Raw genomic sequence first — 17,705 nt, 5'->3', positions numbered from 1 at the left:
AGGGCCAGTTCATCTTAATAATAGATAAACATATCTCCTGACTTTCCTCTTGAGGCGTCTATGTAACTATGCAACACTAATGTGCATATAAAAAGTATAATGTGCATTTGTTATGATTACAATTATTTTTGAATATTTAGATTTTTCCATATATATGTTAATGGGTATCAAGTTGCATGTATAACCTCTTGTGTTTGTTATGGTTACTTGTGTAGTTTATTGTGCAGAGGCTGGACAAATAACATAGATACAAAAATATCTCATTTTGCCATAATAAACTTGTTAAACATAATAAAATTTGAGATCACCTCAAAAGAAATACTGTCATCTTAAATGTGATTATGTTTGGTGATATCCCCCAGCGTGAAAGTAAGTCGGTACCATTCAGTTTCCTGTGCAACTAAAGGGAACAACATCTGTGGCCAAAACACACAAAACAACCCCACTATGGCTGTAATTCCAGCAAGAAAACACACACAACTAACATGAAGTCAACAAAAACCACATCAATTTGAATCCGTGTTGGAGGGAACTCCAACTACTTTGCTAACATCAACTTCTGCTGCAGCAGACTGGCAGATATTAAACGCTGTGGGCTTTTGAAAAAATAGTAAAATAACAGATAAATAAGTCACTATGATTTATGATGGTTCAGTCCATTCCAACAATACAGACAGCACACAAGCTTTGCACCTTCCGTTCTATAACTCTTGCATGATAACGTCCACAGCTTCACTTCCTAAACAAACTTCCTTCCTAAACAAAGCACTTTGAAGGTTGCCTTTGCTTTGCTGTTCCTGTAGGCCTGCTTCTGGTTCTTTATCACCACACCATGTACTTTACTGATGTCATTTGCACCACGCAAGAAGCGATACATTCGAAACGATTTAGCAGACACGACTAGAACATTTTGGATTGATTCATTTCCTACACATGAAGCCAAGTGATTCCAGTTCAGGGATGCATGAAGCTGGTTGGAGGAGGAGAATATAAAGCACTGAAAGTTGGTGTAATAGCACCAACGAGAACTTTGATCTACTTTCACCTCTGGATATCGCCTCTGAGAGTTCAGCCTCCACCTCAACATAATGAGGAGAAAATGGAGGTCAAATATCAATGAAGGTCTAGTACATCCTTATTAGAAGGGCCATTAAAAGGACTCAGAGTGAAGGTTGTAGGATATGCAGAGAAACAGAAACTGAGGGAGACTTGACCTAAAAGAAGAAATTCCTCCACTTCCATTGTTCATCGGGTGGAATGGGAGACAGAAAGCTAAAAAACAAGGAAAGGAAAAATAACAGCAATAGTATTAGATACCTAATCTTCGCCATTTATAAAGGGTCCTTATCCAAAGTGACTTGCAGCCCTCCTCTCGCTCCACTGCACCACCTGAGGCACAGCCGCTCAAATAGATGTATGTGAAAACATGTTAAAAGTAAGCTCCAGCTATAACTGTCTTGTGTTTGTGTGTCTGTGTCCTCGTGTTCATACTGCTGCCCTAGGTAATAAATTAAAGATATCCAGATCATTGTCATTTTTTTCTGTCAATTGTCAGAAGAAGATAATAGAGAGAACAGAGAATAACAGAGAAGTGCGAAGCAGCTCCATCAAACTCTGTCTCCTCCTGACTAAATTCTTTCGTGGAAACTTCTAGTGATCACGTTTGTCCCGGGTCAAATTCATCACTATGAGCGGTTGATTATATTAGAATTGCGAAGCTTATTTATGATAGCCCCATTACCTGAGGGAAAACAAACAAACACACACACACACACACACACATACACACACACACACAAACACTGACATCTCCCTCTCAATGATCTCTCTCTCTCTCATCTGAAGTCTCTGACTTGCTACAGGTCAAATGTTTTTAGTTTGAAATGACGCAACAATATCAACACTAATCTTCACATGATGATTGATGCTTTTTTTTAATTAGTTAAATCTTTCAGCGCATCGGCTGCTCTCTCTCTCACACACACACACACACACACACACACACACACACACACACACACACACACACACAGTGTAATTGAAAACGTGTAAAAACAACCCAAAAACTTGTAAACTAAGTCAATGCATGTAGAGCTGAGATGGTGGAGTTCGGTTTGTCTTGTTTGGTTGGCGCAGCACGCATGATAGAGACACATGAGGAGCAGTAAATTACTGCCACAGCTGCCAAAAAATATAAATAAATAAACTTTTCACCTTCTAAAAATGTATGAAAAGAACAAAAAGATCGCTGTAAGTGGACTTAGTGGAGCTCATCATGGTTCCTTGGTTTCTGCCCCGGACTTGATGGCGCTGTGGCTGGGCTGTGCGCCTTCTCCCTCGGGCTGTTGAACAGTCCATGGTCGCCGCGTCCGTAGCCAGGGACTGTTTATGTTTATTTATCGTCAATGCAATATTCAACAAGGTTATCGCATGTTTTCCTAATATTGTGCAGCCCTAGTTCATACCAGGCTTGCATGGTAAACAGGAGGTTGAATAATAAAATCAGTCCTGCTCAAGTTCTTGACTCGATTTCCTCTCCCACCACCTTTCTCTCTCCTCACTGACTTGTTTTCTCATTCTCAGTTTTCTTTGTCCCCTGTAGTTCTGGTAAATAATACATGCAGTATTCCACCTCAGTGTGACTATGTGCAAATCCACACCTGCATATTATGGTCTGCATTTGAAGATCTTTGAAAGTTTGCATTCTTGTCTGTGAGCCCACAGGTGTGTGTGTGTGTGTGTGTGTGTGTGTGTGTATGTGGCTGTAGGCGATTGTGTGGTAAGCCTTGGAGAGACTGAGGACTGGATGCTGCTGTCCATATTGTACGGCTTTATCCTTTGAGCTTCTGGGATGTGATGCTGCGCATGTGTGCCGGAGCAAGAGTGCGAGCATGTGAGGCCTTCAGAGCCCACCCCAGTTTGCCTGAAGGGCATCTGAGACGTGCCTGCATCCCGTCGACGAGCTTCAACAAAAGCTACATTGTAACGGGAGGATCCTGTCTCGGCCATGATAACAGCCTCAACAATGACAAACCCTGTGCCTTGATCAGCACAAGTGAGCGCGACAGGTTTTCTATAGTTTTGTTTCATTTGCTTAGTTTCTCAGATGATAGTGATGACACTCCAGCAACAACCTTGAGCTGGGACAATTCCTCGGGGCATCTTGGGGGAATATGAAAAGAGCTGTGAACTTTCTTGTTTTGGCTTTTCAGACTGTGTTTGGCAAAGAATCTGCACAAGCAGGGTCCAAGGGCACAGGGGTGCAGACTGGGTAAGGACAAGGAAAATATAAACTGAAGAAAAAAATTCAACTTAATTTTTATGCTCACAAAGTTCCACTGAGATAAGCAGGTGTACAATAGCATAAGAGGAAAAAGTCATAGGTGCATAGGTTCTGTTCTTCAGCATGAAGCAACAGTATTTTTTGAATTTCAACGTAAACTCCTTGCACCATATACTTATATACCTACAGTACCAATTTAAGAACATGTATATTTCCAATTTTTTTGTGGAAATTGAAGTAAATTTAAACTATGATGAACATAGAGAAAACAGTTGGTGACCAATTCCAATTGTATCACAACTTTTGACGACAAATTCACAATCTGTAACAGACGGTGTTACTTCACTCTCTGATGCATTAGGACAGACAGACTGGTTGGTCAGATGTTCATCCTTAAGCAACATAATGACCCCAAACATTCAAAGAGAAGAACCTTCAGAGAGCTTCAAAGTCTGCAGTCTCTAGGCTTAATCCCAATGATGCTAGTTGAGGATGAACTGGACAGAGGCTTGAAAGCGAAGCAAACTACAGATGCAGCACATTTGCATGAACATTTTGAACAATGTTTGATTTCTTGTTTTTTGCTATTATTTCAACAAAATCTGTGTTTGGCTCCTGAATTAACAAAAGTACACAAAATCTCTCCATGATTCCTCAAAATGTCCATCTGTATAATGATTCTGTGCTTTGATTTCAAAAATCCTGAGTCATTGAATTACAGCAAACATAGAAAAATTCAGGAAGACTTGGGGAGTTCTAGAATATTTGACCAACAGTGTAGTTTATGATGTAGAGAGTTATTGTTTATAAGTATTTTACTAAAAAAGAGATATGATGGACTTGAATTTTGTGATAGAGAAAGATAAATATATAATAAATAAAACAGGAAACAGAGGCAATTAGAGAAAATGACAGTGCCCTCCGAATGAGCCAGACACCACTGAAAATAACAAATGGTGCAGGTCTGCATGCGTGACCATTTAACTTGACCTGTGCCCAAACTGCTACATCATAAGTCAACCGTTTTATGGCTAATTGCAGTGAAATGGAATATGGAGAGGTTGAGATCATTAAAAGGTTTAATGGCATGTTGGTTGTACTTTACTCTGCTTTTCTCCTCCTCACAGTTCATCATTACAACACCAAGAGGCTTCCAAGTGTTCTCAAACCCACTTTATCTAGAAATAGACAATATGGGTGAGCTCAAACATATGTCAGACCAGATATGAAAAACATCATGGTTATGGGTTCTACAGTGTTTCAATGACAAACACAAGAGGTACTACAGTACCTGATATCTTGCCTCAATTGCTATGACTTAAACCAATGTGTATGCCAACGAGATCAGGCTAATCAACAAAGTAAATACCATATTTTATATTCAAAGTGTTCTTGTCTTCACATGAAATTATAGCTTTGATTGTAGACTCCATATTTTAAAGTATTAATACGTTAACATTTTATGAATGCCTCATTCTTGCTGAGCTGTGGTGGAAAAGCTTATATAATTTACTCTATGGGGGGAGTGCACGGTCTGATTTCACCCATGTCTTTCATCCAAAGGTCTGGCATAAAACACAGTCGAAATCTTACTTTTTACAAAGAACTGAAAGATTAAGCTGAGAATCCTCTCACAGACTCCGGCAAATAAAATCCACAAACACACAGCCAAGGTGTGAAGTATGAGATGAACTCCGACCCAGCTCAGACCTGGTATTGACATCAGTGTTGTGTGTCCTCAACACGGCCTGAAAAATGAACACTCAGACCACATGTGGCCACATTCTTTTCGCTGTGTCCTGAGCCACATACGAAGGACTCCCTACTCAGCTGACGTGTCTGACCCGTTATCATTAAGATGTATTTTTATTCTCGTCACTGCCTGTAGGTCGATTTGTTTCTAGCCACTGCCACAATATCAACACTGACCAACACAAAATGACTGATACTATTCTTAAATTGGTAAGATCTTACTTCACTCACTGTCTCTCTCTCTCTCTCTCTCTTGCTTGCACAGACACACAGACAAGTGTAAACTAAGACTGGGTAAAAACAATAGCATTTGGTCCTCTCAAGCACAAATGATGTAAGTGATTATTTGCACATAGAGAAAAGAAGTGAGATCTGATCACAAGTGGAAACAGACACTTTCAAGATGAATTGTAATTCAAGATGTGAACAGACGAGCTTAACGCTGCCCAGTTGTGATCTGATCTCTCAGGATGGCTGTTATTAGCAGGTCTGATAAGTGGCTCTGTGATGGAACTAGAGTATTGTTGCATTGACCCCCTTGTATCTTTCTGAATTTCTATATCAATGAACTGAAAAGTATAGAAAATGACTGAATGCATGTTAGTGGAAGAAAAACTTAATCTTCAGTTGTAATGATCTTGACACTTTTTAACAGTTGCAAAAGTGCAAAGCTAATTGTTTTTATATTGTACCTTTCTCTGATACCTCTGCAGTCTCTTGGCTAATTCTCATACTTTTTCAAATGTATTTTCAATGGAATTGTTGACAGGTCGCACATGTCTTTAGCCTCTAGGCTCTGTAATGATACAAAAAGACTGGCAAATCAAAAAGGCTCCACACACACGCACCCACTCACACACACAGAGAGATGTGAGTGTTGGTATTTCCATTGGGAAATAAATCCAAAATCAGAGGGTAAAGCTGCTCTTTAATGAGCAGTGAGAAAAGGAATATATGGCAATGGTTTGACGCACAGCAGTGGATGAAGATACGTATCTCCAGCACAGTTTATGTTTAGGAGAAAGGTTAAGAGGTGGTGAGAACATTTACAGTCTGACACCGACTCCGAGTGAGAGGAAAAGTGAGACGTGTATAAAAGGAAAAACCTTATTACATAGATTTTATACACAGTGTGTGTGCATGTGTGAGTAAATGCGTCCAATCAAAAGACATTCACTCTGTTAATGTTTATGTTTGCCAGTTTGAATACCTACAGGCCTTCATTTACCTGTGTGTGTGTGTGTGTGTGTGTGTGTGTGTGTCTGTGTGTCTGGCAGTCACTCATTAGTGAAGACCTGTCTCCCTCAGCTGCCAGTCTCATCCATTGTGTGGGCTGCCTGCAGTCATCCATTTCCTCCACCGCCCTACTTGGCCACATCCATCTCCACTCAGCCAGACGTTGTTAAAACCACGTCACTGCTGCATGTGTGTGTGTGTGTGCGTGTGTGTGTTTGCGTGCGTGTGTGTGTGTGTGAGTGAGTGAGTGAAGAGGACAGAGAAAGAGAGAGAGAGAATGTATTCTTCTTGAGTTGTTTGTGTGTGCTTTTGACTGACAACGTGGTAACCATGAGTCAGTGTCGGCCTGATGGTGTTTGTATATGGTGACTATTTATCCATCTGCTGCCTTGAGGTTTGCGCTTTTGTATTTAGAGGCCATTCCAGATGACCACATTTCACTACAAAGGCAGATGGGGTAAAAACAAAAGTGTATTGCTATAAGTAGTAAGGTCACAATCCATACTTATTGCACTGCTTATATATATTTTATATATATATATATATATGTGTGTGTTGTTGTGGCAGCATATGAAGCAGGGTAGCCCAGATATCCTTCTTCATTTTCTCTGGCCAAGTCCAGCTCCTCTGGGAAAATCCCAGGGGCAGTCCCTATAATCTCTCCAACGTGTCCTTGGGCATTCCAAGAATGCCACCGGAGGGAGGCATCATCATCCTTTCCACAAAGCCATGGCTTTTTCTCAATCAGAGGTGAGCCAGCCAGCATTTTCTAGGTTGTACCTCACCAATAAATCACAAAAATAATAATACTATTTAAAATCAGACAAGGTCAGTCACATGCCACTGAGAGCCAGACGCAGGTTTTTATTCCCATTGATCACCTCAGATGGTGGTTCTACTGATGAGTTTTTTCTCTTCTATTTGATGGACTGCTAATTAATGGATGTCCTCTTTGATTGGAAAACAAACTTCTCTGTGGCAGATTTTTGACCAAATGTGTTTTAAAGATTTTACTTTGGCGAGCTCTTCGATTTTAAGGCATCAAGTGATTTATGGGTGTTACCATGACAAAGGCGCACCGGTCCGGTAACAAGAAAGTCTATGAATACAATTTAAAAAGTGATATCCTCATCATCAGGAAAACGATGATCGACTGCATCGTGTCAACCATTTTTTCCAAAATATTGTTTTCACTCAATGGCAGTAGCATTATGTGCATAAACAACACATGCACAATAGATTTTGAGAATCAGGCACATCGATTAAATAGTAAAAGACACGTTCACTGTCGGGTACGAATACAACGGCAGCTCAAACTATGAGGTCTGACTGTCTGCGTGGATAGGTAAAACTTTATAGACAATAGCATGATAGCATGAGGTAAATACTTCTCCACACAGCTATATAACATAGCACATGACCAAGTTCAGAGAAATCTGTGTTGTTGGTCATTATGAAACTGCAGTGGGATAAATTAGAAAAAGGCAGGGCTGCCACAGTCGGGATAATTAAAGGGTAAATTACACTGGGATATTTCAAGCCAGATCATGTTTGGTATCACAAATTACTCTTTCTTGTAGGTCAAAGTTCACCAAAGTTAAACTCCACGTGAAACCACACTGCAATTTTCCACAGGAGCCACATCTTTTATCCACCTCCTCAGTCTCACACATTGGAAGTGAATGAGATGCAAAGATTTGCCTTTGATACATTAATATAATATTTATGTGGGAATTTCAACATTTTTGTCCTGATATGAACAAGCCAGAATCAAAGTCAGTGTATGAACAATAACTTTTATGGTTCTCTCTACAACTCCAACAACATGCCTTTGATGATAAAGTACAGTGTGTTTTAATACTCCATTCATGAAAAAGAAAAAAAACTCCATGAATTCTACATAACCCGTCCTCCACTCAACTGATGAAAACACACATAAAGCTGTTCTCTCAAATCAAACAGGCCTTTCTGGCTGATATTTACTCAGGGGGAAGTACGGTATTCTAGATGCTACCGCAGAATCACACACGTACAGTATTTATGCATGCAGTGAAGACCACAACGTCAAAAAAAATGCTTCACAAATAATTAGTTTGTAAGTGAATAAGCGAGACAGAGAGAAAGACGAGTGACAGCTGCAATGAGAGACAGAGCGAGGGGAAAGGAGACTGGCGGACACTTGTTGACATTTATAGGGGCTGGTGGTATCAAAGCCTTTACGCCTGTGATCTGCACCTCGCTCTGTGCTAACACGCAGTGTTGGAGTATACTATCTGCCAGCCTCCTCAGATTCACATGCATTTTGACTTTAAAAAAGGGAGCACTGGGGGAGAGGGAGGGTTGGGTGAGTACAAGTTGGTGGTTGTCATACCAACCATTAAATAACAAAGAGGTGAATGAACAAAAAAAAAACACCCACCAACATTAGGATTTTGTCTTTAATGGGAACAATGATACAATCAGCATTCACTCCCAGGTCAAAGGACTCTGCAGTAGATAATGGTTTTTACCAGCTCTGATCGGCAGTGATGGAATCATGACATCCAGGTTTTCAGTGCGTTAGTGACGCGTTCTACAATAAACACCAGCAGTGTTACCTTATTTAGTAAAAAAGTAAGTAAAAACTAAACAAAATAAGAATAAATAAATAAACCTTGCTTAAATGTAATCATTCAAGGGCAGACATCTGTTGCCCTGGGCTCGCTTGTGCCCTTGAAATGTTCCGTCCTTGCAGAAATGTTATTCAGGAAATTTTTTTTTGCACGTTGAATATTCTACTCATGCTAGGACCGGTCACAATAAATCTAAATCTAAATGTTTTCCTAAGGATCAACCAATGAAGCAAGAAGCCTGACAGCACAGTGAAATGCATTATGAAGCACAACTAGAGGCTCTTCAGGGTTTAGAAGGTGGAACAATTTGCAGGTGGGCTGCTTTTACTGACATGAGAATAGTGAATATTTCTACTGACAGAAAACACAAACATCTATGGGAGTCTACAGTACATTCTTTTTGCATGCATATTCAAACCATATATGTTATGGTGAAATAAAGACAAGCAGAGAGGCAGGAGAGGGAGGGGAGACGGAGCAGGATATCAGTGAACAGTGTTTTCATTGGAACCCTGGGGATGTATGTAATGAGTTGGAGAGAGGAATGTTTGCCTAGTCTGGTTTACACAGAGAAATGACCCTGTGATACACAGTGTGGGGCCCTCTTACTGCACGCACGCACGCACACGCACACACACGGGCACACACACCTGACCTGAGCAGCGGTGTTGAAAAAGGGAGCAGGAAACATTTGCCGGTGTATTCAACAAACAATTTCCAGTGTAAAGTCACTGTATCATATAAGTGAAGTTGTTTAAACGGTGGTGTTGTATTGATGTGGACATTATGCATCATTCTGAAACAAGTCTCACAGGAAGAGCAACACAAAGTCTTCCTTCAAAGGCAAAACGCGTGGACTTCACACTAAATATTTAACAGGAAAATAAATCCTGACGCCAACCATCGCTGTTATGTACAACCTATGCAACTGCGGATTATATCATTTCCCTTCTTTTGTCTCTTTCTGCTGCTTCAAAGGAATTCAAGTAGAAGCTTCCAAATTGTCCCAGTTTACAACAGGGAGCCTGTCATGACAGTGCCTTGCAGCAACGATCCCATTTTAATAAAGGAACACAGAATAAAACTACTATAACTTGATCGTCACCAACAGTTTTCACATGAAGCATGCTAATGTTCTGACGAAACTCATTTGAATTTGTAGTTTTGGCAGAAGAAATTATCATAAATGACTTTATTGACAAGGAACAGACAATGTATTTGTGAACAATAGGTTGTTGGGCATCTGAATGAAATAAATTAAAGTGCTGATCCACCTCTTAAAGTCAACAATAAGAATTGTAGAGTTTAGTGACCTGTTGATGCTACAGGAGGACAAGTCAATGGATCACAGAGGGTTCGGCAATTCATCCAACGAGGCTTACGAATGTACCGGATTTCATGGCAATCCTGTCAATGTTTGTCGAGAGATTTCACTCACAGCCATCTGCCAATCTCCAACTTGCAATAGAGGAAAAGCCAAGGGTTCTTCACCAACATCTTGAGTGTGATGCCTTGTGATAACGTCATGCCAGCATTTGGTATCACATCAGTGAGAGCAGCCACAAGTGAAGCTGGCTTAAGAGTCATTATACAGGCTTCACCGTTTCATGGCTGACGAATCAGAAATAATTTAATGACGCAGCTATTGAGACGATGTTAATGCAGTCAAATGTGAAGTAAAGGAAAATGCCATTTCTGCATTGCTTAGAACATCTTTAATAAGACATTTATAACCTCAAATGTATTTATTGCCATCAGAAAAGTATTGGTCCGGAATAAAAGATGCACCAAGATTTCTCTATGACTGAAATCTAGCAACTTGTGTCTGCGTTTGGATTCCTCTTCTTCTAACAGCAAATTCTTTGACATTCTCTCCCCTCACAACTGTATCTCAGGGGTATCATCTTTTGATATATCTTTTTGAATATTGTAATAGCACTTCCATGTCAAAACATGTGACACTGTACCCTATATACATGAAGAAGAGGACCAAAGAGTTGGTGAACTGGAGATTTAAAAAGCAAGCAGACATAATGAGGAGAATGTGATGTAGTGGGTTGTAGTAAGGAGGATATGGAAAGATAAAACAGGATGAGGAAAAAAAAAAAACATATTCGGCAGCATCAAGAGCCATGCATGCATAGTGGCTCTGATGAATCAGCTCATTAGTATGACTCTCAGGGCAGATCACACCATTAATAAAATATGGCTGTGATGGAGGCCATGACAGAGAGGGAGGGCCACGGCGATGTTGCCTCAGAGAGCGGAGCCCTGTCACTTGCGGGAGCCTCAACAGAGGGGACGTACGCGGTACATCCATGAAAAAAGATAATGACATAATTTGCAGGAACCACACTTCAGGACTCTGGAATAAGTTATCATCACTCAGCCTTCTTATGTTAGACTAAGTGTCCCAATTTACCTTGTTGCCATGATTCCAATAAGTGTTTGTGTGTGCATGAAGCCACGTGTGGGCATCTTATTGACCGCATCTCCTGACAGCTATTTGTGTCCACACGAGAGCTGCAGCCAATTATCTACAACGCTAAACAATACGCACACTAGACTCACAGTAACAGTAGTAAATAATGCATCATATCTACCCTTTATGAATTATACATCTCCCCATGTTGACAACTGTTCACAGTGGGCATGTACAGTATTAATTCATGTGTGTGTAGCCAGTCTCCATCTTTCTTCGCACAAAGTAATTTGTGTGATTAATTCCATACCCTGTCAATATTTGTGTTTCACAGCATGGGGAGTTTTTCAGCATGGCAAGAATTAATGCATGCTTTGATTGCCTTTGGTTTATATAAAAAAACAAAACAAGTATTTTCTATGGAAGGACTGTGTAACTGTGTCTCAAAGTTTAATTGATGGTTTAATATTTTCCCACGGAAGCCGACTAGAGCGTGGCCTGCCTCTGATTTAGCCAAAAGTGGTCACAAAAATATTTGTCTAAGATATTAAATCTGGTGCTGCAGTGATTGCAGAGTCATTTTCATGCTGCTTTTCTTGGCTTTTTAGTCCACGACTCTCTCACTGTGTTGTTCTTATGCTTTTACCCACACTGTATCATTGACATTTTAACAGACACAATTAAATCACATTATATATACAGGGGTATGTGATCAGGCCCTGTAGCTGGCATCTTTTATCATTCACTAAACACATGGATAAAAATGTTTTTGAGGCATATTAAAGATATGAGCGTTGTTAGAGTCAGAGAGATGTTGATTTATCTCTGGTGACTTGATAGAGGAGGAAAAAGAAACCATTACTAGGTGAAAGTGCCAACTGTTAATATTAAAACTAATCATAATGCACTCCTACATCCGTGATCCTGTAACACCGAGTTCCCTGCACTCGACACACAGGCTTTGAATTATTTACTACACTTCTCCACAGAGAGTAGTGTGCGGCGGCACTGTCTGCTGCTGAATCTTACACACACACACATGTACATAGACAAACATGCGCACGCACGCACGCACGCACGCACGCACGCACGCACGCACGCACGCACGCACGCACACACACACACACACACACACACACACACACACACACACACACACACACATACACACACACACACACACACACACTTTACACTTTACTTAACTGCAGTCCTTGTCTCTGGCTATCAACTTTCTGCTGAAGACTAACACATTTTTTTTTTTTTGTCAATTCACTTTGCCTTAATTTGTTGAAATGTGCACGGTGGCCAAGATGTCTCACGGAAGCACATTTACATAAAACACAAATGTTAAGGTCACAACACAACTACAGGTAAACACAATCGCAATGGAAGCGAACCACAATGGATGTTGACAATGAAACGAGCAGAGTTCTAGACTTTGGTCACGTGAGTTGTCCAGTGAGGATGAAGTCAACATTTTTTGGTTTCCAAATCTACCAAGACTGAAGACTGACTTTTCTGGGTCTCTGCGAACAACAGCTCACTTTACCACGGAAAGAAACCCCGCCCATATCATTGTCAACATCAACTGTCAATCACCTCAGTCACTGACTTGTCCTCAAATAAAACGACCAGTCGCTTAGGAAATAAATAAAACAACAACAAGCGTACAGCGCGTGAAACGACTAAAGGAGCTACATTCCTTACCTTGGCAATCTGGACACACCAATTGAGCAGCAGCTGGGATCCGATGTGGTCCTTGTGCTCAAGGACGTAGTCGAGCAGGCACCCGTGAGGCATCAGTTGCGTGACCAGCTGGATGGTGGGACTCAGGCAGACGCCCAGCAGGCGGACCAGGTGGGGGTGCTCCATGCTGGCCATGATCAGGGCCTCCTGAAGGAGACACATACACACTCAGGCATGTGGGGTGGGAAAGGGGTGGTGGAAGTTGATTTTTGCAACAGTATGTCAACAGATCCTGCAATCTTTATTTACTATAGTCTTCAGCCAACTGTGTTAGGAAAACATGAATTACATCACTGACGTGTTGTTTTTCTGATCTTGAGTGTTCATGTAGAACTGAGCTTGAAATTCGCCTTTGAAGCTGCAGTGCTCTGTTGTGAGATTTCAGAGAATTTCCCAATTATTTTTGATTGAACTACACATGAAGACTTAATATCCTCTTATTGCATGTCTCCATTAACAGACAGCACAATTTACCAGAAAATCTAACTAATAGATTTACAGTTTGAATGGTTTGGGGAGCATTTATTAACTGGGCAGGTTTAGTAAGTGACTATTATAAAGAAGGAAATCACAACTCTTTGGTTTCACATATTAGCCATTGTATTTCCTTTATTTCCTTTTTCATTATTTGTTTTTTGACTTTTTATGTTTAGGGACATGCCGCTGTGTTCTCTTATGTGAATTGTGATTTTAAAATTGTTGTGTTTTAAAATATGCCGCTGTGTTTTCTTATATGCGATTCATTTATTGTTGTTGTTTTCTTTCTTCTTTTTATTGTGCTTTTTTTTGTTTGCCTTTTCAATTTTGTTTAGTGATTGCAATTGTGTTTTCCTTTTAACATTGTGATTTTTAAATCTCGATTTGCTGTTGTGTTTTCCAAATTGTCATTTAGTTGCACTTCAGGTCCTCCATAGAAATTGCAGACACAAAAAGTCAAATAAAGTTTATATTTAAAATCTACTGTAAGACACTTGTCTAACTTGGTTTGTCTTGATCAGAATAGCACATTTATTGATTCATACAATTTCCTCAGTTAAATACATTAACTCAAAATTAGTTTTACTTGGGTTATATTATATTAAGTGCTACATTCACAAGTTCTCACATTGAACCCAAACAGGTCATGCCTGAGAAATGCTCTCAAGACTCAACACACTGGCAGAGAGTCCATCATGTTTACAAGTGTAGACTGAACTGTCGAAGATCACAGGAGCCGTTATTCTGTTTCAGGCAGAAGTTTCTCTTGAAGTTAGCAGCAAGGTTCCACTACGTCAGAAACAGTAGATTTCTATTCAAAAAACCTGCACATCAAAGTGACTCGCTGCTTCACAAGGCTGTCAGCACTCTTTGTAGTAAATACAAATGTAGTAAATACATCAAGGGGAGATTGTTGTAAATCAAGTGTCTGTGTCCTTTATTTTTTACCACAAAATACAGTAAGAATTGTTTATTTTTCAGTTGTTTAGTTTGGAATGTTTCTGTGGTAGAAGCTGCAATTGAATAGAACATATGTACATATGAAAAAGCTGCTCCAGTACATTATTTATCAGGCTTTCAACTCGCTTGTGGTGTCAACACCTTTCACGTACGGGGACTTCTAGAGCAGGAGCACACATAATATATTAGTTTGCAATAAGGAATACGATGGCAGCAAAGCTACCAAAGAGAGAAATAGAGCCTCATTTACTCTGTGCAACTAAGCACCACCCCACACACATGAACACACACACGGACACACATGAACACGCGCACACACACATGAACACAAATGAACATACACGCACACACACACTCAAAGCATTATTTCTACAAGGGTTATGGGTTAATGTGACAATCAATCATGAGATGGATAACACAGGTGGAGGCGGTTGTGTGTGAGTGTGTTGCAGAGAGGCAGAAATAGTCTCTCTGCAACACACTTAAACAAAACCGCCTCTGATGAACATTGAGAGAGAGATACTATCACAACACAGTGTAAACTTTATGGTATCCCTGCTCCTCTGGTGATGGCAGCAGATACAGTGAATCGCGCCAAAGTCTTCGAGAGACTCCTGTTCGACTCCAGAGGCCATCAGGGACATTATCCAGAATCACACATGTGAAGACAAAGTCATTCACGTACTATAATGAATACTTCACACATGTAGAGGGACAATAATTTAATTGGACAATTACAATTGGCAATTGACAATTAACAAACTAGCTATGTATTTGTTTTTAGCACATTTATCATTTGCTTGACTTGTTCTATGCGTTCTGCCTCAGCCAATCACAGATTATCCTGCTGCCTTCTTTTAGAGAGGTGGAGTCGACAGTTACACGCATTTAAAAGTCAGATAAAATAGAAATTGCCATTCACATGCAGACATCTATTCCACTCAATAGCCTGCGTAAAAGTTCCTCTTTCTCCAACAGCCACTGTATCTCTGTCTATATATATAGTCTATAGTTAAGCCCTATATCTCCCTCTTTTGTCTCTTTTTAGGATATTGTGTTTTTTTAATGGCTGATATCTGCTTCTCTGATTGTCACGCAGGCTCCAAAAGCCCATACTGTAGAACATAAGTTTAAACACACACAGAGGATATTCATCAAAGACGTCTTGATAAAAATAGAAACTCTAACACCCCAAAATCTCCTCCTCTCAGACTGAGTGCAATCGGGTCGCTTCCTACGTGTGTGTCTGTGTGTGCATGTGCACGTGTGTTGAAGGATGTTATTTCATCTGCATTGCATCATCGCAGAGTAATAATTTAGATTTTTTTTTTTTTTTTCACTTTTGCTTTTGAAATGAGCCGAGTTGTGAAAGTTCAATAAACGGTGGTCCTGTGCACTGTGCCGGGAGCCCGTGGCATTGTGTGTGTGTACCCAAGAGCATGTAGGGGTCCTAGAGGCCCCAGACGATTTTGTATTATGGAGTCCGTAGGGCGTAAGCTTAGTTCTTAATGCTTCATTTCCCCAACTGAGCCAATGTGCGAGTTGTGCTTTCTTTTAAAATCACTGAGGAGTGGGATCGGTATTTTGGTTTTAAATCCACTCTCGGCACAAAACGATAAGTCATGGTGACAACAGGGCTCTGATACAGTAGGTTTATGTTTGTAGTAGTTCAGCACATAATATCATCACAAAGTTTGCTGGACTGAAACAGTTTCACTAAAAAAGAACCTAAAAACTAAATTTTTCTAAAACTCTTTTCTAAACCTCAATTGTTAAATTCCACCTCACATTGTTTATTAAAGGTGTAAAGCCAAAGCTCACTTTTATGTGATCACACTGTTCGCTACTCACACCCCCCTACAGATACTCACATCCATGAACTCAACGTTAGCCTTTGGTCCGGTGGCCTCATTCAGGATTTTTATGGCCACTGGAATCTTCACCGTTTCACCCTCAGGAACCCAAATACCCTAAAGAAACACAAACACATGATGAGTCAGATTGCAAAGTCACAAAATTACATTTTATGGAAAGAAAGGTGTTGCAGACTTTACAAGGATGAATCTCACAAAGAGGATGAGAATGTACGACATGCTGTATAATTAAAGGTTATTTCGTCCTTGTGTGAAGACATGTGGAGCTATTTAATTACTTTGAAGTGTCTAATTTCAAATGGGTTTAGACTGATTTAGCAGCTGCGAATGTGGTCAAAGCAAAGAGTAGCAAAAAAAACATTGGGCAAATGTTTTAAACATGTTCCACATCATGTGACGACACATCGCCAGTGACAGCGCGTCCACCTCCACCCACAGTTAAAAGGCCTGCTCTCACAAAGCTGTAATTTCCATGTCATACCTCTTCTTGAATGTCTTTCTACCTGCACTTCTGTCAATAATTATAATGCAGCACAATGACTCACCATTATGTTTCTCATTTTACCTACACTCACGGTAGAATTATATATTTATTTTATATTGCATACTGTGCAGTGTAGACATGCTCTATGTAAAATGTGCCCTGGAACAACTTCTGCATTTTGTGCTACATGAAATAAAACTGGACTTGACTCATGGCCAAAATAGCTGTTTAAGCATATAAATAATGCCTTGCACATTGTTGTTTGCTATAGTTGGTGCAAAATACACCTCACGACTATTTCTTACCATTTCTAACATCACAGTTGAATAGGGTGCTATAAAACAAGGTGGCATAGTGCTGCTGACAGCCCCATAAGGAGAGTAGACAGATATATGTATGATTGTCAGTTTAAGGGTTCTGAAGTAATAACAACTGCCAACAACTCATCATGTGGCCTTGGTTGTTGAAAGTGACCAGTGAACTGCTGAGTCCCTCTGTATGCTCAGTTTCCAGGACACTGTGCTATTCAGAGAGCTTTTAAATCTGATCTGACAATCAGTTGTATTTGGATAAAATGAATACAGGTAGTTACAAGTAAGTGAAAATAAATGAGTTTTATAGTGAGAAAACTCAAATAGCACAGACTGTACCAAAATGGCAATTTGGAGGTGACACCTATACACATCTCTACTAAAATCTCTATAACTTTGCTCCGCTTCACTTGATTAATGATAATAACTTTTGGCACAGATAGTGTGCAGGTGTTTTGCTGTGGTTTTGGGATCTGCACGATTTCATAGGAGATATTTACTTAGAAACTGCAAAAACTACAGGTGTTTCACTTGTGATCGTGTGT

At 40.1% G+C, this 17,705-nt stretch overlaps 1 protein-coding gene across 2 annotated transcripts in view; it reads right to left on the bottom strand.

The window, feature by feature from the left end:
• Positions 1 to 17,705, bottom strand: part of erbb4b (erb-b2 receptor tyrosine kinase 4b) — a 280,908-nt gene that overhangs the window by 33,854 nt on the left and 229,349 nt on the right. The window contains exons 19-20 of one of the 2 annotated variants that reach the window (XM_069533004.1): positions 16,363 to 16,461; positions 13,016 to 13,198 (exon numbers count right to left, since the gene is read on the bottom strand). In XM_069533004.1, coding sequence (XP_069389105.1) covers positions 13,016 to 13,198; positions 16,363 to 16,461 — 282 coding nt within the window. Of the gene's footprint in view, positions 1 to 13,015; positions 13,202 to 16,362; positions 16,462 to 17,705 lie in introns of both variants that reach the window. The other variant, XM_069533003.1, reaches the window with a different exon arrangement.

This window comes from Paralichthys olivaceus, chromosome 10, assembly GCF_024713975.1.
Source record: "Paralichthys olivaceus isolate ysfri-2021 chromosome 10, ASM2471397v2, whole genome shotgun sequence".
Classification (NCBI taxonomy): domain Eukaryota; kingdom Metazoa; phylum Chordata; class Actinopteri; order Pleuronectiformes; family Paralichthyidae; genus Paralichthys; species Paralichthys olivaceus.
Note: the sequence above shows the minus strand (reverse complement) of the source record. Positions and strands in the feature narration are given on the sequence as shown.